Genomic DNA, 24,030 nt, shown 5'->3' on the forward strand with positions numbered 1-24,030 from the left:
CTTTCTAGAAAGAGGAGACTTTGACAAGATAGAATACTTATTTTTGAATCTTTAAAGATTTTTTTTTTTTATTAAGTATTTCAGCATCCATTTAGCAGAATGCAGCTGGTAAATATAGTTAACATAGAAGTTTTTTTTGAGTACAAATCATGTCTGATCTACATAGGGTTACTGAGCCCTTTCTCGCAGTTGTTCACACAAACTCTTTGCAGTTTGAAACGTCCCGCTCTACTGTGCTCTCGTGTGTTAAGGATTTTCCCTGTCAGCAAGATACTCTGCTGCATGTGGAATTTAATTGAAGCTCTGAACTTGAAGCTTCTCTGGTGAAGACCAAATACTCCAAAAAGTATGTAAAACCCTAGGGAGGGCTGACAAAGTTTAATTGGCTTTTAAAACCTGGAGTCTTCAGTCCTCTTTAAAAAGAAGTTTTAGGGTCCTTTTGAAGACTTTTGACTTTTTAAATTTTGGTGAGAAACATCTGGAAAATGTTTCTCTGTCAGACCCTTATATCACAGATTTTTCAGTGTATGAAATTTGCACTTAGTCTAAAAATGTTTTTGCTGTTAACCTGTAATGTGTTTGAGAAAAGTGTTGGTGCGTTTCATTCCAGGCCAGCACATGTGTATTTTGTTCAAAGTATGTTATTAATCTACTTGGAGAAAAACAGAAAAGCAAAGAAAAGGGGTATAGCTTCCCCCCCCCCCCCCATTAGTGGAGTATTTTTTTTAAATTAAAGCTATTAAAGTCAACTTGTGACAGTATCCTGAAGTATGTTTATTGTGCTCCCATTATCCTCTGGAATATCTAACAGCTGGCAAACCTGTGTTTGCCTCACAAGAGCAAAAGTTAAGACACGTGAACCTGACCTGTGATGTTTTTACTACCCCAAAGTTCTGTCTTCAGGAGCAACGGGTGGATAGAATTAGTATCCCTATGCCTCAAAAGGTGACATAGGGGGAGGCTAACACAGAAGTATCAGGTCTCACAGAAGTCTATAGCAAATCTGAGTGAAGTCCTGGGTTCTTTGGGGTGTTTCTGCAAAAACCTAACCCAAACTTATGTTCCAGGAAGTCCACAGGGCATGACAGAGGACGAGGCGGTGACAGAAGGACCTCCAAAACTCTACGACGTTCACTAGCACGGTCAGACCATAAGGTAGCCACAGCTAAACCTGGTTGCTTGTATCAAAAAAAAGGTCGGGCTGTTGTTGGACAGCTGAGGGGCTCTCCCGAAAGCCACACTAATGACCCTGTGTGGAACCGGGAGGAGGAAAACAGCTGTGGCGCTGCGAGGGAACCTGTGGTGCGGTCCGCCTCCCGCCACCTCAGCGTCAGGGTAAAGCCAGTCACACAGCGCCGCGTTCGCCAGTGGGCTGAGGGAAGTACCGAGACCTCGGTCAGTCCCCTGAGCTGCCTACCGCTCCCTCCGCGGCTATGGCGGCGGCGGCCTTTCCCGCCTCAGCGGGGAGTGCTCGCCACAGCCCCGCGCCTGCGCACAGCCTCCGCCGGGGGTGGGCGGTGGCGGCGGGCGCATGCGCAGATCGCTGCGGCGGGGTTTTGTGTGTATGTGTGTGGGGAGGCGCGCGTGCGCGGCGGCGGCGGGCTGGCGGAAGGTAGCGGCGGTTTCGGCGGCGGCGGATTCGCTGGGCGCGAGGCCGCGGCGCCCCGCCCCCGCCCGGCGGCGCTGCGCTGCGCTCCGCCATGAGGCCGTGCCCGCCGGCGGCGGCGGCGGTGGTAGTGGTGCTGCTGCTGCTGGCGGCGGCGCGCGCGCGAGCGTGAGGGCGCCGCCGCTGTTGCGTCCGCCAAGATGGCGTGCGTGCTGGAGGCGCCGCTCCGCATGAGCGTCCTCTCGGTGAGTACCGCGGCCCCCTGAGCCTCCGCAGCTCCCGCCCTCGTAGCGCCGCCGCCGGGGGGGGCGCCCGCCCGCCCGTCGCTGGGCTCGGCCTGACCTTGGCCGGGGTGCCGGGCCGCGGGGGGTGTGCGGGCGGGGGATGTGGAGGGGACCCCCGGCACCTGCCGGGCCCCTTTGTGTGGTGGCGGGGGGGGGGCGGTCCCGCGGCCGGGAGCGGGCCTGGCGGGCTGCGACGGGCCGCAGGGGCGGCGGTAGGGCGCCCGCTCCCTCGTGCCCCCCTCCCCGTCGCAACAACTTCTTCCCAGAGGCGGTTTTCTCTTCAAAACGGCTTTCCCACCCCCACTATTTCTGAGGGGTCTGTTCCCGTTCTTGTCCGAGGTGCGGACTCTCCTCAGCGCGTTTTTACCTGAACAAGCGGGTTCCTTGGCGTTATTTGGGGCTGTAATAACCAAACCAAGGTGCTGCAGAGAAGAGGCAGGGTCCTCTCCGGGCAGCGTACCGGGCCGGCGGTGGCTGGCCGAGCGGGCTCTCCCAGCCCGGGCCAGCGAGTGGGCGGTGTTTTGGTGTCGAAACGCGGATCTTCTCCTCAGAGCCTGCGGGGATCTGGGGACACGGCCCTGTTGGCGTCTGCTGCAGGGAGGGGTCCGACGTGTTGCATCTGTGGGCAGGGAGGGGGGGCGCTGACAGCCCCCTCCCACCCCCGCCCGAATTTCTTACTAGGTAAAAGAACCGCGAAACTGATGATGTTGATAAATTCTTTATTTTGGGGGACTACCTGAAAAACTTGTTTGCCTGGATATGAATGCCCTTCTTCTGCATATTGCAGACGTAGTAGTTGATAGGGTGAAAGCCAGGATATTGTAAAAACAGAAAGCAGTGGGATCTCTGAAGTCCAGAAGACTTTTGCATGTAAATACATAGATCACGTAAATGAAAATCTCCTGCTGTTCTCAAAATCATTGTCTTTCGTTACATGGTGGAAGTTTATCTGTAGAATTTATCTGGCATAATTTAATAGTATTCCTGGAGACAAAGGAGTCTTGCCGCCTCTAGATGATTCTTCTCTCTGAGTTACGTGAGACCACAGGCAAGAAGCTGCTGGTTCTTCTGACATCTGAGTGGGGAAGCAGAAGCAGATTCAGCCCAAGAGTAGATACTTGCAAAAGCAAGGAAGAGTTTACAATTAATGCCCTTATAGCTTCTTTCAAGGAAAACTCATAAGGAAAAAATAGGAAAAGCCTAATAAAAAGTTGGGCTGGCCAAAAAAAAAAAGGCGAGATAATGGAAACGCACCCTGGCACATGTTCGTGAGAACCTGGAGGGAAAATTCCCTTCCCCTTTCCCACCCTTGTTTTTTGGAATGCTTGCCATCTCCAATTTTGGATCTTCTCAAAGGGAATAACAGATCATTGGTGCTTAAATGTTTAGCTTACAAGCATGGTCCTGTTGCTGAGAAGAGAGTTTGCTTTGTCTTATAAAGTAGCTATGGGAGCGTTATGGAGAATATTGTGCTGCTGTCCCTGTTGAAGTTGTGCAGGACAGTATATAGAAAGGCAGTCTCTGAAATGTGTAGATATGTTATGATAAAGTAAGTTACAGAAAAATGTCTCGATATGAGCTTCCTTATTTTTGAGAGCTTGTTTGTGGGTATGCTTCTTGAGCAACTTTAACTGCTCTTGGAAACTTTCTTTCAGGAATTTGTGTGGTTTTTTCCTATATCATAATTAAACATCATAAAATTGGAATTTAAGGCAGTGCTGATAACTGACGTAGACCCCTTTTGCATGCCCTGTTCACAAGCATATCAGTTGCTGGCAGCACTCCGTTAATTTGCTTTGACTCGTAACACATTGTTATCCACATGAAGTGCATCATCTTCTTTAAATCATACTTAAACTTAGGGTTAATTCTTTGTGTGGATGTTGCCCATCAGTAACATACTGCATATTTAAATATGATTCTGTGGTTTTGCTGCTATCTTGCCTGGTAGGTTTTGGGGACTTGCTGCTGCATTAGCCGTTCCTGTTTATCTACCATTATATGAATTGATATAAACTATTTTTCTTTTTTTTTTTTTTTTTTTTCCCCGCAGGAGGTAACGGCTAGTAGCCGCCACTATGTTGATAGATTATTTGACCTCGATCCTCAGAAAGTCCTGCAAGGTGTCATGTAAGTTATCTGAAACACACTTGGGCTGTTGGCTGTGCATAGGCTAGGTTTACTTGAATTCCACTAGAGTTGTATGTCAAGGGCAAGAAGCTCTTCCTAATTTTTTTTTTTTTTGAGAAATCTTGTTGGAAAATTTTAACGTATACATGATAGTATTGTTTTAGCGGACTATACTTTGTAGTGCATATGGTTCATAGTGCAGCCTCCTGCTTGCCAGAAATGAGGTTAAACATTCTGTGAGCATTCAAAATATTTTTTGATACATTTCTTCCTTTCGGCCACCTTTTGCTCTTCTTCCAGGTCTGTTGAGACTCTTTTCTCTTATTCCACTGCCAAGTCAGTGTACCTGTCTTACTTTTTCCCCTGCTGCCATGTCTGAATGTTGGCTGCCTTTTTTTTTTTTTTTTAATGCATAGTTTCTTTCTCACCGATGGGGAACTGCAAGCTGAAAGAAAATGCTTCCACAGAAATTAATTTGGATGCAAATAATATCTCAGTACTTCTATTGCATGTCAGTGATAAGGGGTAATGACTGAAAGAGCGAGTAGAAGAGCTGCCCTGCTGAATAGGTAGTAAAACTGGTGCAAAGATCTGGTTGTTTTCTTGCTGTCCTTGGGCTATAAGCTTTCCATTGTAACCACACAGCAATGTGGCAAACAAGTCCTTGCCCAGGACTGACTTTTGGTGGTGAAGCCAGACCTTTTCAGGCTTTCCAGTAAATTGCTGGCTCTGGCTATCACTGGAAGTCATCGAAGGACCAAATGAATCAAAAAGCCAAGAATGTTGTTTGTGTTGCTTAGGATAGTCGGAGGTGTTTTCTAGTAGCAGATGAAAAAAATTATTCCAGAAGGTGTCCCAGGGGCAACATATCAGAATTAGCGTCCCTTTGAAATACATGAAAAGTACAACATAGGTTAAACTGTCCTGGGAGCTTTATTGGTTGAAATACCCCCTTACCTGTATAAACTTCTGGTACACCACCATAACTATGTACAGGTTCTTAATTCTTCCCTGTAGGAAAGCCTGGTTTTGCTTCCACGCCTTGGCTTTCTTAGTCCACTACTCAAAAGGGCTGGTGTGATGGTCCCAGGGGCAAGGATGTGTCTCATCCTATGTCCAAGTGGATTGATTGAGCCCCTCTTTTCTCCTTGGCAGATGCTCTGAGCCCTGGGTGGCGCTACCTCCCTGCTCTCCTTTCTTTTCAAAGGACTGGAACCCACAACCCTTGGTAATCGCTTCCCTGTCTTTTGAGGTGTTATTCATATCTTTTGAAGTATAACTGATTTCCCAGAAATGGAAGTTCCAAGCAATATCTTTGTCTCTGCTAACATCTGAAATTCTTCATCTTGTGCATGGATGTTGGTGGATTCTATGCTGAGATGCTTTTCTTGCATTTATAGACAAGAAAATACCAATTTATTTCACATTAGTTTTCAAAGGGGAGGTTTGGATGGTAAACCATATTTGTGATGCTGTGGTTAAAATCCTAATTCTGAGAGTGTATCTTTTCTGATATTGAGCAAAACAAACTTGTTATTTTCCGAATATTGGTGAATGGGTGTGAAACAGCCCAATTTAGAAAAGTGTATATATGAAATAGAATTTAGAATAGTGTCTATATTAAAAATTTCTGTCAGTCCAAGATTCTCTTTGGGTAGAAAAATACTGCTTTGCCCTTCTTCCATTGGCTTCAGGGTATCTGAAGAGGTACTGAAGTTGGAATCAACTGGTAGGGTGCAGTAGAAGAGGATTAAAGTTCCACCAGAAGTGTCTGTCAGAAGCTTTACCAGATATTCTGCATACTTTGGTTCCTAAGATGTGCTGTTTTTTTCCTGCATCCTGGCTGAAAATACTGGTGACCTAGATTTTTATTTTGATTGATGGAACTGTACGAATATCAAGGATCAGAAAATAGGCCGTCTTAATAGGCTTTGTTTCTGCAGATTGTCTTCAGTTACAATAGCCTTGTTCTTCATATGCTATTAAAAATGCTTGAATGAATAACTTCGGCTTGGGGCTTTTTTTAATTGCATCCTTGTATTTTTAATGAAAACGAACTTCTGAATGAGGTTTGATAAAGGTAAGATATAGCTGAATGCTTCTTGAACTTGAAAATCACGCCAATCCAGTTGTCATCTTGTAACTTGAGAAAGCTTTTAATTACATATTCTGGAAGTATTTAAATGATCAAATCTCTTCTTTCCTTTCTTTCCCATGAATTGTCTGACAGGTTGTGTTCAGAATCTTCTTTTGTCCAGACAGCAAAGTCTTACCTGGCTAGGTGCTTTTTCCTTTTCCTCCTCGTGGGAAAACTGAAAAACTGTTTCCCTTTTGTCCGGTTCTGCTGTATGTAGTTCTGTTGATCTTATTTCAAGATGTCAAGCTTCCTGCAGAACTTTTGTTCACATCGTTTCTGTCATGTTCATCTGGTTATTAATAGTAGGTAGGAAGGGGAGAATTGTGTGTACCTGCCAGTAAATCATGAATTTCAGTTCAGGATTTGAAATGCTGAGATTCTTATAAGGATGACTACTGCCTTTTACTGTACCTGATAGCAAACTACTTAAATGTGTGCAAGGCCCATGTCTTCATACCCGCACCTGTATGGCGGGTATTTATTTACCTTTCTATTTACTGTCTTCACAAATGAGCAAGCTTAATATAGTAGTTTCCTTCTGTAAATGTAAACTCTTAAGCATAAGCATGGCCACAATGTAGAGGTCTTACAGGTTTCCTTTGTGTCTACTTTGATGCTCTTCTAAACCTTTCATCTTTTACACACCGTTCCACAGTTCAAATTTTCTCAAATATGCTTTGACTGCATTCTGCAAGGTCGGCATTAATGTCAGCTGTTGAATACATTTAGTGTTGACAGTGCATAGATTACCTCAAACAGATATTGTAGGGGATTAAAAACTGTGTTCGCTCTGAAGTTCTCTTAAATGTTTTGCCCTTACTGGCAGAGGAGCAGAACATAGCTCTGTAAATTTCTGCATTGTTATAAGAGTTTAATTTGTCCCGAGATGGTTGCTGCAACATCACCCTGTGCTTTGCAGTGTGGCAGTATTTATTTATTTTTAAAAACAATTCTGGGTGGTGATCCTTAGACTATAATTTGCTTTTTACTTACTCTTAAGCTCAGGACCATGTTGTGCAGATGCAAGACTGATACCTATTTTTGTCCTCTCATTTATTTGCTGGTCAGGGGCTTTTTTGAGAGATGTTTTGTCATGCTTACGTTTAGCCTGATGCCTTCAAAGAGGCAGTCTGTCATTTTACAGAGAGCTATGTAATTCCATCTCAAGGGCTGGTTTTGAAAGGAGCATTCTTTCTGACGAATCTGGCTTACTCAAGGTCCCAACTGTTTCTCATCAGGCTGTTCCTCAGCAGTCAGAGGATGTCATCTTTGAAGGCTTGTAAATAATCATCTTTGTGGTGTGCTGAGAATTCCTGTGCTACTGCTGTTTCTGTCCTTTATGGATGTGCTTATCCAGCCAGCTGGCGTTACTAGACAGGCATTTTCCAAACTTGTGTGAGCACTTTATTTCTCAGGAGAATGAAAGAAACATCCTATAGATATAGGACTTGGTACTGAAGAACCAATTTCAAAGTGTATGTCTATAGTTTCTTCCTTTTTCCCAGGGACCATGTCTAGTGCTGTGGTGGGAATACTGGTACAGATCTATGCAGTGTGTTTACTTTGCTTTTGACACAGTATGATTTTGAGTGTTTGAGAATGGATGTTGTTGAGAAGGAAAGCATAATAGTTGGCATATGGGTAAGGAGTTGTGGACCTCTTTGAATCAGACAGTTATGTTTTTAGGGTCTCTGCAGACTTAGACTGACAGTGCTGCAGTGGTTAGTGGTTATGCTCAGTGTTTTGAAGGCCCTGATGTGGACTAAAATAGTACAACCAAGATGTAATTTGGCTTACCTTTGCCGCAGGTTCTTGGATGCAAAATTAGCTGTGTGTTAAACATTCCTCTAAGGGACAGTGGACTTGTACTTGCATTTGGCTGAAAATGTTTTATACTGCTTGCTGGTTTCTGCCTTCTTCAAACAGAAGATACCAGAAGGTAGTCACAAACCAGAAAAAACCCAACCTTATATTTTAGGTAGTAACACTGCTTTTATGGAACCTATCTTGTATCTCTTTTGTGGTCAGATGCTTTGAAATGAATTGGGAACACCTTGAACAGTGTGTGTTGATTTTACATCCAACTTTTTTCATTTGTGTATTCTTGGATTTGAAAAAAATGTTCCAGGCACGTGTTTAGATGACTGTATAATAGTGTATTGTATTTCTCAGCTATGGCAATTGGAATGAGAGCATCAATGCAGTGTTCCACACGTGCCTGCACGGAAAGCTGTGTGAAATATGAGGCAGCTTCATGGAGTGGGAAGAGAAGAAATTCCCATCTCAGTTCTAACGGAGCAACAGGTACCCCCTTCAGGCAGTTACAAAGAGGCTACTTCTGCCTCTTGTTCTTCATGTCCTGTTAAACAAACCACCTTTAAGACTAAATAATGAATAGCACTTGTTTTCACATTGTGCATCCCGAACGTATGCAATCACACTTTCAGTTTCTCAGTGGGCACTTCCCAACCTAAATTTGCTGCAGGAGCCACATTTGGTTCTTTTTGAATTCCCTTGCTTCAGTTTTCACCAGAATGGCCCTGAGGAAATAGGGCCGTCCTTAGAGGATTGTTCCTGTTATACTTCGCCTGTGTACAATTTTGATTCTGTTATCTCCCAGGCAGTACTCTGTACTAAATGTGTGCTCTTTCAGATGCAGTAGGGAACTTTAAGGTCTATTTGGCTAAGAGCAAGTGATACAATTATTTGAAGCATTGTTTTTGTGCAGTGTCATTCATGTGTTGAGGGAGGAGGCTCCTGAGTCTCTTCTGTTGATACTTTGTGAATGGCAGGATAGGCTCTTTTTGGCTTGGAAATGGAAAGTTTGCTCTTTAGGTTGCAGGATCTGACAGAAAATTGAGCAGGTGTAGGTGATGCTGAGAGGGTGCTGGGAGCACTACTCCATTTGTTGATTTCTCCCTTCCAAGAGGTAAGCTGAGGAATGTAATAGCTAGACAGGTTTTCAGAGTGATAAAAGATGAAATTGAAAGGCCTCAGACATCATTTGAGAATTAAGTAGTGCTCTGCGAAGAGTGGTTTTCAATGTAATAGGTTTTGTAGAGCCAGGTAGAAGAATAGTGCACATAAGGAGGGAAGAGAGGAAGATGCAATATGAAAAAATGTGTTCCTGTCATGGAATAAGACACTCTCTTGCTTTCTTGTGCTTTCGTTATTATGCAGCAAAAGGTACAAATGCATAATACCATTTTTTTTTGCAAGTAAACTGTTATGTATTGTAACTCCTGGTCTAATAGTTGGAGGTGGGCTAAACTTTAGTAAATTTGGTATACCTGTTACATTTAGCCAGCAGTCTTCACCCTAAGAGTGTTGTTTAATATTTCAAGCCTTGCAGTTGCCACTCTGTGAGAGAGGGTTGATGATTAATGAATCTGTTTCAGTGCTGCCTTTCAGAAGGGCATGGAGGCACTTTCCTCCAAAATCTCCGTCTCGATGCCAGCCACAGAGTAGTGCTACTATTGCTGTGATGATTTCAGTCTGTAAGTAGGATGAGATAGCAGAAACAACTTCTATCAGACTAGCTGGAGAAAATCAAGTGGGTATTGGTCACAAAAGTTTTGAGGTCTGAGTTAGAAGTGGCAAACTTCAAGCTCAGCACAGTTGAATACTCTGAGGTCATTCAGAGTTTAGCTTTATGAACCTGTTGGACAAATGCAGAGGAGAGGTTGGTTGCCTGTAAGGGAGGGCAAAATGAAAATGTAGCAGGCAGTTGAGGGAGAAATTGTTGTTATGCCCTTGGGGGATGTGTGTGGGGTGTTGTTAAGACTGAACTAGGGGTTGTGCCTCAGGGGTGTGTGCCACAAAATCAGCAATGCTACTGAGTTTGTGATTCTTAATAGGTGGAGTTTGTGTTTTTTTTTTTTTTGGTTCTAAGCTGCCAGTTCAAATTGATCAGAATTAGCATTTAAAAAACTGAGTTTACTTACTTTCCAAAACAAGCTCGTTTTCAGTTTGCAGTATGGAACTATGTATTCTTAGGGTAGCTCCCTGTAAACGGTTGGCATTTCTTGTAACATTCAAAGGACAGAACTCTGTTTACCGATTAATCTGCCTACCAGATGATTAAAATTATTTCAGTATGTATGCTGTATTGCTGGTGCTGAACTGATAATTTAAATGTGTTGAGATTTTTTTTTTTTTATTTTATATTTGGGAACTACACAGTAGCAGGAAGGCTAGCTGGTAAAATCACTTGCTAAAATATACTTTAAACATGTATTGTCTGAAATGTCCAGTAACTCCCTCATATGTAGAATGAGGGAGTTTATTCAGATAAAGATAAATTATGGAGTTTCTGTCTTAGTGAGCACTTACTAACACCCATTTGAAAAAGGAAATTTAGGCATGACTAAAGCATATGGAGGCCAGTACATCATCTTAGCTGACAGCTATTTGGAGCTAAAAATCTGAGGCTATCCTTTCATGTCGGAAAGACTTTAGATTATTATAAACTAATGGGTAGTAGCTATGTCAGATTAACAGGTTTTGGTGAAACTTCACTGATTACTGGCATAAGGTGAAGTGGACAGTGTCATACAATATTACGAGCTCACATGTGAGAACAGCTAAGCAGGTGCTGGAAGGTCATTTTAAGGTATTTTCTTGTACTGAATGAAACTTAGGAGTTCTCTATGTGAATGACTTGTGGTGGACAACATTCTTTTGATAATCAGTGGTGGGCTTAAAATGGTAGAATGGACAAAAATAACTTTAAATTAAGAGACAGTGAATGAAAAATAGTGCTAGAAAAAGGCAGTGTTACAAGATGCCTTTTTGCTTGATGAAATTTCACTTAATTTTTGCTTCAACTGTGGGATATACTGCTAGATGCTGAAGGCAATACTTCATCCTGGGCTGGGAAATGTCATTGGGGGCAGATAGAGACATTAAAAAAAAAAAAAAAAGCAAAAATGTAACACAGTTACTTATATTTGATGGTTTGAATCATTCATCTGAAGCAACAGTGGTGAAGGCTCTTCTTTTCATGTGGTTTGGCTGTTTTAGGATACCTGTGAAAAAAAGCATTTGCTGATCTGGTGTCACAAAGCAGGAATTCTCTCTTTCTGAGAGTTCTGCTGAACTGCAGCTGTGTTCCCCACACCTGTCTTTGGATAATTCTTTGCTGTTACAACCTATTTTATTTAAATAAGAGATTGATGCTGAAATGTAAATGTTGGAAATACAGAGCTCTAGCTATAGTTTGTGTGGTTTTGTTTGTTTTTTTTAGTTTAAAAAGTTTACATAATAAAAGCTGGCTGAACTCTGATCCTCCACTGATGTCAAGCATTTTAAATTTGAGCTATATCATTCTTAAGGTTGAGTAGGCAATTTTTCTGTTGATTAGTGCTCTCATGCAACTTGTAGCACAATTTCCAGACTCAGTGCAAAGGATGAGGCATAAGACGTGCTTGAGAGAGAGCTGGGAAAAGCAGCATCTCCCGTTTTGTCAGTCAGCCGAGCGATCTGAAAGGAACTAGAGTTGAAACTGCAGCCAAAGACACAGAGAGCTTAAATTGTTAAGCTTGATATAGAAGGCTAGCATGGGAAATGACTGATGTAAGCTCTTATATGGAAGTAAAGATTTGATATGAGCGCTTTCTTCAGCCTGTCACACACGCATAGCAAAATAAGTACTGGAAGCTGGGATAGATTCAGAGTAGGGATAAGGTAAAAATATTTCTAACTACAAGTGTGGATCATTGAAATACTTTTCTATTTGGTAGAATTGCCTTGGCAAGAAAACTTATGACAAGGTAAGTTGCCTCTCCGATGAGGATACTTCAGATAGGACTTCAAGTGGTTTCTGTGGCGTTGTGATATGGAGAAATTGGATGAAACAATTGCTTTTTAGCATCATGTATGTTAAATGCTACTGTTCTGCATTGCTGTAATTATAGCCATATGCTATTTTTCTACAGCACTTTGATTTTATGCAGTGTCTGAGAGTACAGAATTAAGATTGGGAACAACCATGGATTTAGGGTTTCCTTCTCTAAATGTTGAGTTTTAGTTTGCACTGTATGGTAATTGTGTAACAGTTTCTAAGTGATAAAACTCAAACAAGTTGAGTGACTGTGTCTCTATGTGCTACTTTGTTCTTTCCTGTAAAATCATCTTTTTCTTTGCATCGACTGCTATTTTTGAATGGGATTAGAAATCTTAACTTTTCTTCCTAACCTGATGATTAACTGTAAAAATAAGATGATTTATGACTTCTGTGGTTTGCTTGAGTTGGCAGGAGTTTTTGACATTTTATTCACTTGGTTGGACTAGTAATCATGTTAGTACAAATATGCTCCCTGCTAAAGGGGTAGAAAACAACTCACTTGTTGGGTAACTAACAGATATTCAAGCTGTAGTAGTGTCCATCTTAGGCATTAGTTCTGTCAGAATAATGATGGACATATTTTAACATGCAAAATTTGTCATTAATTCCTGTTGTTGATTGTGTTTCATGGACTGATGCAAATGGGAGGGTGGGAGGAAGGGAGAAGGAAGAGGAGGCAAAAGCTATAGAAAGCATAATTATGAAAACTTTAGCTCCACAGTTAGTTTCTGACTCGAGTCCAGCCAGTCCAGGTACCATTAACTTATAACTGATATGAAACTTAAAAACTCTTCTGCAGTTGGGGCAGACAGTTTCTCATTTGAACTATGTCCTTGTATCCCTTACCAGGACCTCTGCTTTTTAGATATTTGCATTTTGGGTTTCTGAAAACCTTTTCAGAATGATGCTTTGCGTCATTCTATTGTTCATAATTTTGATCAGCCTCTGGTAGATAAATCTACTCTGCCAGTGCATTGTTTTGGATGCTTCCTCTGTGTGCGTAATTGTCTTGGAATCTCTTGTAACTGTTTCATACTAAAAGTGAAAGCATTGGCTTGAAGTGCCTGGGACTACTTTTCCTTCTGTGATTGTTCACCTCATGTTTGATATCCTTCTCTGTCTAGGAACCTCTTAAATATGACTACCTACTGTGTTTTCAGAAGACATAAGATGAGACAATACCGTGCAAGCTGTTATTTCCTCCTCTTTCCGTGTAGTTCCTATTGTCGCTTCCTCATCAAGTCGGTCTAGTTTGTTCCAAGATCTCTTGTTTTGCTTTGCTAGAAGGTGATGTAGGAAAGCTCCAGGGTTTTCTATCAGAAGTTAAAAATTTCTTAGGTTATGCTTGAATTTTGGTATTTAAAAATATAGGTAAACCCAAATTCTCACTGAGGAGTCTGTCTATTCTTGTTGCTTTCTCATGACCTCTTTTTGCAGAAGAGGTGCAGGTATTGGGGCTTGCTAGGAATACTTGTGAGGTCTGTTCTTTCTCAGTGGGGAATTTTAGCTCACACCGGTTCAGAGACCTGCACACTACCTACCGGACACTTCTGATGGTTTTGTGGGAGGAGTCCTAAACTTAAAATCAACTTCAGGAAGATGATGAACTTCATTAATTTCTCCTTAGGACAAAGTTCAGCACCTTAAGTTGCTTCTACAATAATAATTTACATTGGCAGACTAGAATGCTAATTTCCTCAGGACTTAAGATATTTCATAATATTAATTTTTATTGGCTAGGAATCATGAAAACTTAGAGGGCATATTTTACTTCCAAATTGTTATATTTAATATTGCTTCTTGCTTATCTGAATTGGGCTGTATCTGGTGCCTTTAAACAACTACACATTATCAGAATAAAAATGTTAACTTCATATACGATTGGCAGATTAGTTTATCTTTTAACTCTTGTCAAGCTGCATTTGGATGGAAATGAGATTTTATAATGAGTTTAATGTACTCCTAAAATATTTTATTTTAAACACTCATACTGTGCTAATGCACTTACAAAACTAGCATGCATTGTATTTTGTTTATAGCTAATTAGTTGAACTGACCTCTTCTGGGTTACTATGTTCCGAAAAATTGTTAGAGCTGATAAACTTCACCTGATAATTTTTTTTTTCTCCTTTTCTAGGAAAGAAAATAGGTCTTTCTGCTTTTCCCATCTGTAGTTAGTTTCATAACTTAAAACTGACTGGTCACAGGATTGAACTGATGAAACCATATTCTTACTTCTTTGAGAAGCAATAGGAGATGGAGAAAGCTGGTTTAGAATTTCAGGAAGCAATATTTCCAAGCGCTTAGCTAGGGTTTCTTTGCCTGTTGGCGGTCTATATTATCCTGCTTGACAGTTTTTTCTCATAAATTACTTTATTGCATTTTAGTAAATGTAGGCATAAATATCAGCTGTAAGATTTTAAATCTATGCATTAAAATTACTGCAATTCAGGTTATTTTGTTACACGACTTTGAATTTAGTTTGAAGCTAAACTATAAGATTTAATACACAGGAATTAAACAAACAAACAAACAACCTCAAATGCATCTTAAGAACTGTGTCAGATGAAAGCTTCATCGTTTGTCTTTTGGGTCTCTAGAAAGCTTCCTTTCTGAGGCTGAGAAACTAAGTAGTGCTGGAATGTACTAGGTACATGTCTAAGATCTGCGTTTTTCTTCAGAAGCTGCTCACGCTGTGCTGTCGCCTGGCAGTAGGGTTGATAATCTACCTGAGATCTTGGAGCTGATTATTGGAAAGTTTGTGTATCTCCCTCTTCTGGGTCACGGTCTTCTCACAGATTAGGCCTAGAATCACCGTAGACGTGTTGTTCTTTGAAGTTCTCATCTCTTTGTGATTGTGTTTTTGCTGCTGTTTCCTTCTTCCTCCTTTCACGGACTCCTTTTCACAGTAGGAAGTGGAAGCAGTGTGCATGACATTTGGAAATAAAGTGAGTGTCCAGTTTTGGACTACAAATTTCTGAGGTTTCCGTGTTACCTCCTGTAGAAGATAGCGATCTTTATTTCTTTTTCTCCTTGGATGAATCTCATATCCTCTTGGATCCAAAATCGGTCAGGTTCAAACTTGTTGGAGACGATGTTTTCAAATAAGGGAGTTGCCCTCAGTTTTTCCAAGGTTCATGATTCACCAAGGACCTGGTAGACTAGACCAGCACATGGTACTTCTTTATTTCTTAAGGAGATTAGCTTCCTGATCAGGAAAATGTCCATAAAATGTAATGTGGAATTGCATAATTATTTTTTGTAATAAATGAAAAAAAAAGTCTACTATTTAACATTGGATCATGGCATTTTAAGGCTATTCTTGGTTTCCATATCTTCCTGTGTATTGAATAGGTTAATTTCTCTAAGTGGCAAATTTGAAGAGATAAGGGATGGCACAGAACTGGAGAGTGCCAAGGCATAATGCACACAGACATGGTGATCTTTGCTGAGTCCTGTCTCTGACAGTTTTTGGTCACCTTACCAACTTGAATGTATTTTACTTCCTTGCAAGTTGAAGTGGTCGAATGTACATGTGTTGGATTTGTCAGAACTCTCAAGCTTGTGATACGTCTTTTCTCTCTGCCATGACCTTTCTGAGGAACTTTATGAACCAGGATGGAGAAACTCATCTGAATCATTTACAGACCAGGACTGTGATCTCGCTAAACCTCTTAATTTGAGTGTTATGGAACTTGGCCGTGTTCTTGAAACTTCTGAAAGAGTCTCTAAATCAAATTTGAATAGGCAGTACTTATTGCATATTAAATGGTTATAAGGTTAGCACGCCATTCTATCGTACAGTTGGTGCAGGAGTCACAAAAGTTTGTTGGTGGTGTGATTTTGGGGTGTGTGGTTTGTTTTTTTTTTTTTTTTTTTTTTTGTTTGTTTGTTTGTTTTTCAAAAAAAACACCAAAATAATGTTGTAAAATCACCTGAGCAGAGCAATAAAACGTCACCAGAATCTGTTTATTAATTCTTCAGAGTGCTTGGCAAGTACCTTCTCTTTAGGTTCTCAAGATGCCTTTGTAGATATGTGGTACGATGGAGCCTTTCTGGTGACTTTGAGAGCTGGTGCCGAAGGAGAACAGGGAGAGTAGCCTTTTCAGAAGTCGTAGAGTGGCCTGAGCAGTTTAGTACCTGAGCCTAGCACACCTGTTGGTACAGTTTCCTTTGAGACCTCTGATCATTGCTTCTGCCACTGTTTTGGACTGACTCTTGTATTTTAAAAAACTTGAAAAATTGCTGGGATACTTTCATATCAAGCGTTCAGCATAGAAACCACTGAAGGACTGTTTCTAAGTTTAGTGAAATCTTCAAGTCCATTCCTTAAGTTTTCTTGGGCTTCCAGCTAAGCCTGTCTTCTGATCTTGTTCTTTCTCCTCACTCCTGTCTTGTGGTGTAAAGTTACCAAACTTACAGGAGATACAAGAGAAAGGTCCAGCGTTTTCTGCTAATACTCAACAGTGTAAAACTGTGTGCTGGGTAGGCAGATTCCTGCTAAGTAATGGCTCACTTGATGAGTGAAGTGGTTTCCTGACTCTGCCTGTGTTAAGAGATACACAGAATTGCAGTTCAGCTGCTTTTAATGCTGCTCCCTTGTTGGAGCTCCAAGATCACGAGCCAAACTTGAGAAGTTAGTCTCCATTTGCTTGAAATTCCTAGAGCACTCTTCTGTGGCTGGATAACTATGCAACGGGAGAGTGAGTCACATGGAAAAACACTTCATGAAGAAGGCGTAATTACCTTTTACTAATTGAAGTTTATAAAGGTTCTGTTTATGCCAGTCCAGATATTGCCTGCCTTGGCTAAGAAGTTTTTTATACATCTAATTGGCTAAGAAGTTTTTTATACATCTAATTGGCTAAGAAGTTTTTTATACATCTAATGAAGTGAATTTAACACTTGGGACAACTGCTTATTGCAGTGGAGTTGCATGTTCAGTGGGTACGTAAGGACTGTTCATGAAGGTCAGGGTGGATCATAAAGACCATAAAGAACAGGGCTACTCTGAATCTCTTAAAATTTGCAGATCGCAAGTGAAAGAGTGATGTAGTAGCAAGAAAATGTGCTAACTTAAAACAACCACTAAAAATCCTGAATTATTTGAATTAATTATGGGCATAGTTAGCCAGTGATTAATTTATCAGATTTGCAACTATTAACACTATAACCAATGTAGGTTTGGGCTTTGCTGATGAAGAATTATCTGAATTTGGACTGGTTTTGTTCTCTGCTCTTATGAAGGTCCCTAAAACTTGGAAGTTTCCTAGAAATGTGTCATCTAGATTTTCTGAAACTGGTCATAAGTTGCTACCTTTCTTTCAAATTCTCTGGATGTTCATGTATGTTCAATATGTTCATACAAAGAAGAAGAAAAATCTTTAAAAGGTGGTGATGTTTTTTAGGATTTAGTAGCAATTTTCTGAACAACAAGGTTGCAAACCACACATTTTCATAGGACTTCTTAGTGTGTGCAACCAGTGTCCTCTTTCCAAAATGCTTCCCTTGTTTCTTTACCATAGTATGAATGCCTTTATTGTATTTAATCTTGCAGTAACTCTCAGACAGGAAAATACTTTTGTTTCCACTTTATTCCTGGGATTTTGATATACAGATGTTTAGGTGTCCTGCTGAAATTCACAAAAGCAAGCATGTGGTGGAGAGGAGAGTGAAAGTCTGGTCTCTGGAGACTGGTGATAGTTCCTTGTTCCTTTTTTCTTTCCTTTTTTTTTTTTTTACCTTTTTTCCTTCCCCGCCCCTGCTTGTGTTTTCCTGCACCCAGTAGAATATTCGGTTAATACTTTAGATTACCAATGTTTGATTTCCCAACAAATAGTGCTGTTTTGTGTTGTTTTTGTTTTTGTTTTTTTTTTCCTTTTAGAAATCTAGTGAATATATAGGCACAAAAAATGAGTATATCTAGTTTCCCTCAATAATGAGACTTTCATGTCTGGTGTGCATGTGAGAGAGTTTGGGTTTTTGCTTACTTGCATAAGCTGGGATGTAATGGAATCCCAGAGCTCTGTGGGCTGTGGAAACCGTGCCCTGGAGTGCTACTCAGTCCTTTAGGTGCAGCATGGACATGTGGAAGACTAGATAAGCCTACATGGAAATAGTGAATTCTATAGATTAAGCCCTCAGTACCTCAGCATAATTTACCAGGGTTTGTTTTTCTTTCTGGATTTACAGAGATATGAAAAATGCTGTAATTGGAAACAACAAACAAAAAGCCAACTTGATTGTTTTGGGAGCAGTTCCAAGGTATGTCCTTTGCTACTCTCCTTTTCACTGATTCACAACAGGTCTGGAATAATGATCCTTAGATCAAAGGCACCTTTTTTAACTGTGATTGTAGTTGACTGCATACTTTCTTTAATGTAACTGAGAGAGACTTGAAATATCTGTTAAACTCGTGTATTACAGAACAGGCTGTTGAGTAATGCTTTTAATTTAGAATTTCATAGAATTCTCTAAAGCAGTCTTGGTGATTTTTATTAAACTTTACCAGCTCAGGAATGAAATTAATTTATGACATTGATATTAATGACGGATGAAAGTGGTTGTATCTCATTACTGTTCTTCAGCCAATTGCCTGGTGAGTTCACAAGTGAAAATGTGTAAGTTTATGTTAAAAATATAATTTTAAAATTAACAAAATCTCACATAGTTTGCTTGTCTTCTCCACCTGCTTCAGACAATTAAAAAAACATTGATCGTATTTTATTGCTGAATTACTGCTTCAGCTGATGTTAACATTTTCTGGATCCTCATTCTACTAGTACAAATTTAACAGGTAATTTGAGCGGCTGGATTGCTCACTTCAGCTTTCATTTCACCCCTCTTCTCCTCCAGCTTTCTTTCAGCCACGATTTACAGCAATGGAGAAGGAAAACATTGAACATTGCATTACCTGTGCTAGCAGTATGTTACCAAACTATGATCCTTTCACTTAAAGAGCAATTAGGTCCCAAATTGTCCTGCTTGAGAAAGTCTCTTCTGGTTTGTCAAAAAACTTGTTTTATTTGCAGGGAATATCTTCTCATTTAGAGATTGAGTTTGTGTCAAGGCTAGCCCTTTAAACTCTCTAGGGATTAGCTGTTGAGAAGCACCCCCTACAAATCCTACTGAATTATCTTCCATTTTGACCAAATATACAGACGAAGAGAAGATTTCACATGAGATGAAAAGATTGAAGTGGACATTTCTTGAAGATTATGCAAAGTTTAAGGTGGTTTTTTTGGTTTGTGGTGTTTTGTTTTTTTTTTTTTTTTTTAGCAAGAGGCCCTAAAGGATTCTTGCAACTGCTGTTAATTCTTGTGGTTCTCATTTTCAAAGTGACAGAAGATCCAACTTTCACATCTAGAATCTGCCTGTTCTTAAATTTTGTAGGACTTCATGTTCCTTCAGTTATCCCCCTTTCTGCTGTTACTTGTTCTGTGCCCAGCAATGAAAATCTATAAGTTTGGTTTTTTTCTGTTGTTAATGCCTTCTGGCTGCCCAAGTAAATTATGTGGTTAACCAATAACTGCAAATAAATGACTGGATGCCTTCAAAGGTAAACTGTCACGCTTGTCCTCACTTCAGTACAAGTTATCCTCAAATCACAGCAAATCTAATGTCAAGGCTTTTCAGACTAGAGGTATATATGAAGGTAAATTGGCTGGATTATTGTGAGAAAAGAGGATTCTCGCTGGCGAAAACTTAAGTGGCATCATCTACCCTCAAATGCCTTTCTGAAGGCTCTAGAATTTCTTCAAGGTGTTGCAGACAGACTTAAATAGATTATAGACCATTTGGATTAGAGAACTTCTATCGTTCTTTCTAACAAGGTGATGGGAATTCATTGGCTTTTTTGACATGCCTTCTAATTCATGAAATGGCCACTGAAGCTGTTAGAGTATGGAAACCTTTGGAATTCCAATCTGCAAAGTCAAACACTTCCCTCAGTAAGAACAGGGGTAAGCAAATTAGCATTCTTTGTTTTGAGTCTCCTCTGCAAAGTCAACGAAGAGAACAGTTTTCTTTTCAGAGTTAGATTGCAGCCTCCCAAGGGAAGTTGATTCTTTTCTGTAATGGCATGGGGATTGTTAGAATTCTGCTGCTGCTGCTTTGTCCTGTAGTTCAGCTGCTTCTTTACTCATTTCTTGCTTCTCTCTTCTTCCCCAAGTATTCCTCCAGCAAGCTGGCAGAAGAGACCCTTTAGACCCAAAGAACCCCTTCAGATTTCTGTCACTTAGTGGAAAAGAAAACAGTATGTTCAAATATTAGAACAGACTCATAGGAGGTTTGGAGAAAAGTCTAGGAGATATCTTTTGTTTGAAGTTGGGCCAAATACTACCGGTAGGTATGAAGTAACTGTATTATTTTAAAATATTTAGACTGCTGCTTGGTTGGAAAGAAATGCTTGGTTGGAAAGAAATGCAAAGTCCTGTGAAGATTTCCGTACAGGAAAAAAATGTTGGGGAAGAATGGTTGAATCACTGTCATTTCTACGCCAGTGGCCTCTTGAGTCCATGAGCTGACTGCTTAGTGGTGTCATCTTTAGAAAGGGAGATATCTACACCTTAAATGATTTATTTTTTTTGTCCCTTTGAAGTTCGGTCTGACCTATGGTCACTTCTTGTCCATTTGTTCTGAAGAGGGTGCTCAAAAAAACAAAGTTGATTGAAGAAAGCTTGTAGAATTGCTGTGTCTGGACTTAAGAACTATGAAGTATTAAGTATTATACAAATGTGTACACAAACATGGTCCTAGGTAGTAAGAGTATACATATAGCCAGCCTGTATGTGGATTTTGTTTCTTAAGAAAAGATTTTCTGTGTCTCTTCCTCTCTACAGAATCTACTCCTTTACATTCTCATGAAATGATGGCCTCAGGCACCTCTGTCAGGACTGCAGAAATTTTACTTTTTGAAACTGTTACTTTTTATTAGCAGTCCCATGAAATAAAATGTCTAAAGTTCGAGGGGGTGGGGGGTGGTATTTTAATGCCGTAAACCCAAGTTCTTTCAGTGGCAGGCCAACTTAAACCAAAAGGTCAGCTTTGCCTAAAAATGGTTTACTACTTGTACTGTCCTTACACTTTCTAGGGTTTTTTTTTTTTTCCTTCTACCCCATGTAAGCACTAGCAGAAAATGAGGAGGTCCATACTAATTATTGGTGTGCTCTGTCAGTTGACAGTTTTATAAGAACAAATACTGCGGCTCTCGTGCCTATCAACTTTTAGACACCTCTTCAGAGTCCAAGCTTTTTGTCAGTCGGTCTTACCTCCATAATCTCAGGAAAATGTTGAGTCCTCCATTCAAATGTAAATTGTTCTTTTCTAAGTCATCTTCATAGGACTTCTGACTTAACGAAACAATGTTCATTTAGTAGCAGTTAGTCTGCAGTGCGGCTGGCTCCCAATCCTCTGAGTTGTAATCAACGCCCCTTTCTGGTGGAGTTTGTAATAGAGCCCGGAAAAATGCTTGTTTATTGTGGAGTCTGAATTGACAATCGTATTGTCATTGTATTCATAGCCACTTAATAACACCTGAGGCGTAGAGAAACTAAAGACTCTCACTTAAGTGGTTGCCAGGACCACGCAGGTATCTTGCCATTCTTTGACAGAACTTCAGAATCTAAGTAGTCTTTCCCTCCCTGCTCTGTGGTAACTTGAGGCCTCCTTTATACACTTACCCACAAACTGCATATCAGCTGTGTTTTAAGGCCACTGAATTAGTGAGTAGGTTAGGTTCTCTTGTAGGCAGAAATTATTGCTCTCAAGCTCTTTCTGAATTCTGCAGTAAACAGTCTAAAGCCTCTGGCTTACTGAGATGGAATTGGAAAAGAAAAACATTCAATGAAATGAACATGTGAGTAAGTTTTTGATAACTCTGTTTTGCAGAGTGGTCTGTGGACCGCTTTCTGGTACCCTGAAAGGTACGGCATTGAGTGGTTTGTAATCCAGTCAACGATGGGGCCTTTCAAGCCTGTGATGTATTTCCCTCTTCCTCTTCCATCTTCTGGTAGACGGCAGAGTGTAGAGAAGGCAATGTTAAATTCCAGTCAGCAGAGCATAGCTTTGTCTTCTTGTATGTTGTGATTACCCGTTAAAGCTCTGACCTGTGCTATTTTGTCAAAAATGTTAGCTGAATCAAGTTATTACTTGTCTAATCATTACTGAGAGTTTAATATTTAAAGTCTAATCCACTTAAGAGCAAGTTTCTCATTGAGAGCGTCAGTTATTCCTTTGCTGCAAAATGAATACAGAGTTTTTAAAATCAAATCTTAAACCTAACCATCCAAGACCTTTAACAAAAACACTAAATCATTCTTGTCACTTACCAAAACTGATTTTTTAACTTCCAGCTGATTGTTCTCCAAAGTCTTAAGGCGTAAAGTCAGTTGTTTGGAGCTGTAACGTGGTAGTGTACTTCTTCCCAAAGCTAAAGACCTATTTCTAGGTAGGTGCACCTCACCTTTCCCTAAGTTGTTTATTAGGGGTTCTGTCTAACTATTGGGGTTTTTTGATTATTTTTTAATTTCTTTGGAGCACATTTTAAATGACATGAGAACAGCTGATGAACTCTTATCCATTCCATTACTTGAAATTTGAATTCTGCGAAGCATACTGTCAGGTTGTTTGTGGAAGTGAAAACTAGTAAGAATTTGCTGGGGCTTTAACTGGTTTCTAGGGCTGTGAGCACACCAACATGGACACCTGTGATATTTTATGTTCCAGTTTATTGTTAAACATAATCAAATTCCTACAGGCCGTGTTCTTTTAGAGTTTGCCAAAAATTAAGACTGCTGCTTCAATAACTGTGTAACCTACTAATAAAATGAGAAGATACCTCTCAAGTAGAAGGTTCTGTTACATCCCAAAGTCTGCCAGCTAAGGAAAAGGATTTTATATAGGCTAGTGTCTACATTGAACATAAGAAAAGTATCTGTAAAGAAGATTTTGCGTGCAGTATTGGCTGGCAAATACTGGAAAATTAAAACTGATGTACTGATAAGTAAGTAGAGGAATTCACATATCTTTGATAGTGTTTGAAAAGTTTGAGTGTGTGTTCCTTTTGTTTCAAGATTTAAAAAGAAAACTTAAACAGGATGGTTTTGCATAGCTCACAAGTATCCTGATCAATTCTCTGTTTAAATGCATGGTATTACAAATTTGTAAATGACCCATGATGTTGATACTTGATCCTGCATGGAGCTTAGCAGAAGAGCACCCTTACGTACCGAATACTTTCATACTGGGATGCTGACTGTTGTGAGGACAGCTGTAGGGCTGTGGGGTGAAAAAACCCACCCTGTTGCTTTCAGCTTGTCCCATAACGTTCTTAGTTAAACAACTCATTTACTGTAGAAGATAAGCAACAAACTCCCTGTGTTTGGATATTTAGGAATAAAGAGGCTTGTGCATGTAGCCAGTACGACTTTAGTTTAACACCAAGGAAGTATGTCTGTTAGTTTGTGTCCTGGAAAGCTTGGCCTCATGGCTGGAATATTGAGCAACCTGCTCTATCTGATCCTGCTTTGAGGATGGACTACATGACCTCCAGAGGTCCCCTCCAGCATCATCTATTCTGTGATTCTGTAATCTGATTTAATGAAGAACTGCCTTTATTATATGTCTAGTTGTTCCTTGGGGTTATCCTTGAATTCAGGCACTCGCTCTAGAAGTTCTTTTAATTAGTGTCTTTTATAATGCTACTCCTAACGGACTGGCCATCCTTTAACTGTAGGGATGCTTCACAGAACCATCTCCTGTACAGACAGGATGTATTAGCACTTGCCTGAGTATTCAGCTCCAAACGCATCGTTAGCTAGTATAACGAAACGATCCCTCATGAGTGAGGGTATGGTTTCAATGGAAGTCTTAATTTTTTTAATTTAACTTTATATGCTGAAATTATGCACGAAAGATGTATTTGTGCGTATGTGTGTTGTGCTTGGTGCACACGGTCGTGCAAATCTCTAATTACTGGCTGATTAAGATTAGACATAGCAGTATTCAAGCCAGTGCTATCCCAAAATGG

At 40.4% G+C, this 24,030-nt stretch overlaps 1 protein-coding gene across 2 annotated transcripts in view; it reads left to right on the plus strand.

Annotated features, from left to right (window-relative positions):
- The first annotated feature begins 1,648 nt into the window (after positions 1–1,648).
- ARMC8 (armadillo repeat containing 8) overlaps positions 1,649–24,030 on the plus strand; it is a 77,405-nt gene continuing 55,023 nt past the window's right edge. For both annotated transcript variants that reach the window (XM_082486954.1, XM_082486953.1), the window contains exons 1-3: positions 1,649–1,851; positions 3,944–4,020; positions 18,195–18,266. In XM_082486954.1, the coding sequence (XP_082343080.1) occupies positions 1,807–1,851; positions 3,944–4,020; positions 18,195–18,266 (194 nt within the window). In that variant the 5' untranslated portion in view covers positions 1,649–1,806. The remainder of the gene's footprint in view (positions 1,852–3,943; positions 4,021–18,194; positions 18,267–24,030) is intronic.

The sequence above is a fragment of the Vanellus vanellus genome (genome assembly GCF_965231255.1).
Source record: "Vanellus vanellus genome assembly, chromosome: 8".
NCBI lineage: Eukaryota > Metazoa > Chordata > Aves > Charadriiformes > Charadriidae > Vanellus > Vanellus vanellus.